We start from the raw sequence: 1,952 nt of genomic DNA, 5'->3' as shown, positions 1-1,952 counted from the left end.
GACATCACATATATTGAGTCTACTCGTCTTCCTTCCATGCAAGGCGTTCCAGATATCTGTAGCTCTTTGTATATTTTCACATTATCTGGACCAAATAAGACAAAGTTACCTGAGTTTCTTATTTGAGACACAGACATCAGGTTCTTTTTCATACTTGGGACATGGAAAACATCTTTGAGCAGGATGCTCTCACTACTACACTTTGGATTGTAAGTAGCATCTCCTATATGAGCAATCAGTAATTTGGCATTATTGGCAGTCACTACCATTCTTTTTCCCGTGTACTCAGCTTTTGTGATAAACTTGTCCTCATCTCCCGTCATGTGGTTTGAGCATCCCGAGTCTACTATCCAATCCTTTGCATAGTTGGGTTGGTCTGCTTCCACCGTTTTGGCAGTAAGAGCCATCTTAGCTCTGCCTTCTTCTGGCATCAATGTCTGATCCTCAACAATTGAAACGAGAGCACTCCAGTCATCCTCGCTGTCCACAATCTGTTGAACACCACAAGAGTTAGCAGAGTTACCTTCTTCAGATTTTTCCTTTGGTGCATGACAGTCCCTGGCTAAGTGTCCAGGCTTGCCACAATTATAGCAAGCCCACGTCTTCTTTGAATTCCATCCTTGAGATTGTTTCTTTGATTCATCATTCTTGGAAGCTTCCCTTCCTTGAGAACTCTCTTGCCATGTTCTTGATTTCTGTTTGTACCCTTTCCCAGTAAACAAAACTTCTTCATTTGCCTTTAGAGACATTCCTGCTATCTGCTTAGCAAGGCTTTCTTGATTTGCCAACAAACTCTCCAATTCGAGCAACGACGGCTAAACAGGCCATCCTTGGATAGCTGTGATAAAGCCGTTGTATTCTGGTTTCATGCCACGAATAATTATTCGCCGTTTGCGTGCATTAGTAATATTGGATTCGGCATCAAGTTGAGTGATCTCTTTACAAATTCCCTTCACTTTCATAAAGTATTGGGAAATTGTCATGTTATCTTGAGAGATTGATCCGATCTCATTCTCGAGCATCTGTAATCTCGCATCGTTTGATTTGGCAAACAGAGTAACAAATGAATCCCACACCTCCTTCGGAGTCTTGGCCTCACGGATATGATCTATCATATCTTTTTGAATCGTGGCCTTTAGCACAAACATTGCTTTTCCTGCTTTGATCTTCCATTTCCTTAGGGCATCCTGAGCATCGGATGCATTGGTTGGAGGGTTGACATCAGTCCCACTGACGACCTCCCACAGATCTTGTCCCTGGAGATACGACTCCAGACAGGACTTCCAGTAGTCATAGTTGGAGTTATTCAGCTTCTCAATCCTTTCTACAGAATTAACGAGATCCATGTTTTTCAAGCATACAAACAACACAAATCCTCTTCTTTCTGAAGCAACTCCTTTTTCCCAGAGTCTCAACGCTCTGATACCAATTGAAGAAACTGACACAATTTTACTGAATGCAAAAATAGAACTGATTCAATATATTACATTTTGCATACTTCTCTTTATACAAAGGTCTGCATTTATAGACTATAGTAGTCCCACGATTTACAGCACTTTCTTGGAAATAACAAACAACCTAAACTGACTCCATAAAAATAGAAACAAACAAATCATAAAGTGAAGATAAACTCTCCATGGAAATAGCAACAGAAACAGAGATAAAATCTGATTCTTTATTCAACGAACTTTAGATGACGTGGTAAAGCATGCTGCTCTACAGCTTGGCACATGGTTGGTGATGACTTTCAACTTTACGTGATTTGACTTCAAAGCGTAAAGTCTGCCCGCATTTCATGTTAAAAGAGGGGCACATAATCCTACAGGAGGTGAAAAAATCAACTCCCATATAAAAACATCTCTTATGCTTATTTTAATACAATTACTAATTTACTGTGGTTCTCTTTCATATAAATACATTTGTTTGTGGGCGGACCATTATTTTTTCACTAT

General features: G+C 39.9%; 1 protein-coding gene across 1 annotated transcript; it reads right to left on the bottom strand.

The window, feature by feature from the left end:
* Positions 1 to 815: 815 nt before the first annotated feature.
* Positions 816 to 1,346, bottom strand: LOC143879010 (uncharacterized). Its single transcript, XM_077381216.1, has one exon. It carries the CDS (start codon positions 1,344 to 1,346, stop codon positions 816 to 818), a length of 531 nt encoding a protein of 176 aa, XP_077237331.1.
* Positions 1,347 to 1,952: the final 606 nt, after the last annotated feature.

The sequence above is a fragment of the Tasmannia lanceolata genome, unplaced genomic scaffold (genome assembly GCF_043159265.1).
Source record: "Tasmannia lanceolata isolate RefF3 unplaced genomic scaffold, GAP_Taslan_0.1 ptg000006l, whole genome shotgun sequence".
NCBI lineage: Eukaryota > Viridiplantae > Streptophyta > Magnoliopsida > Canellales > Winteraceae > Tasmannia > Tasmannia lanceolata.
Note: the sequence above shows the minus strand (reverse complement) of the source record. Positions and strands in the feature narration are given on the sequence as shown.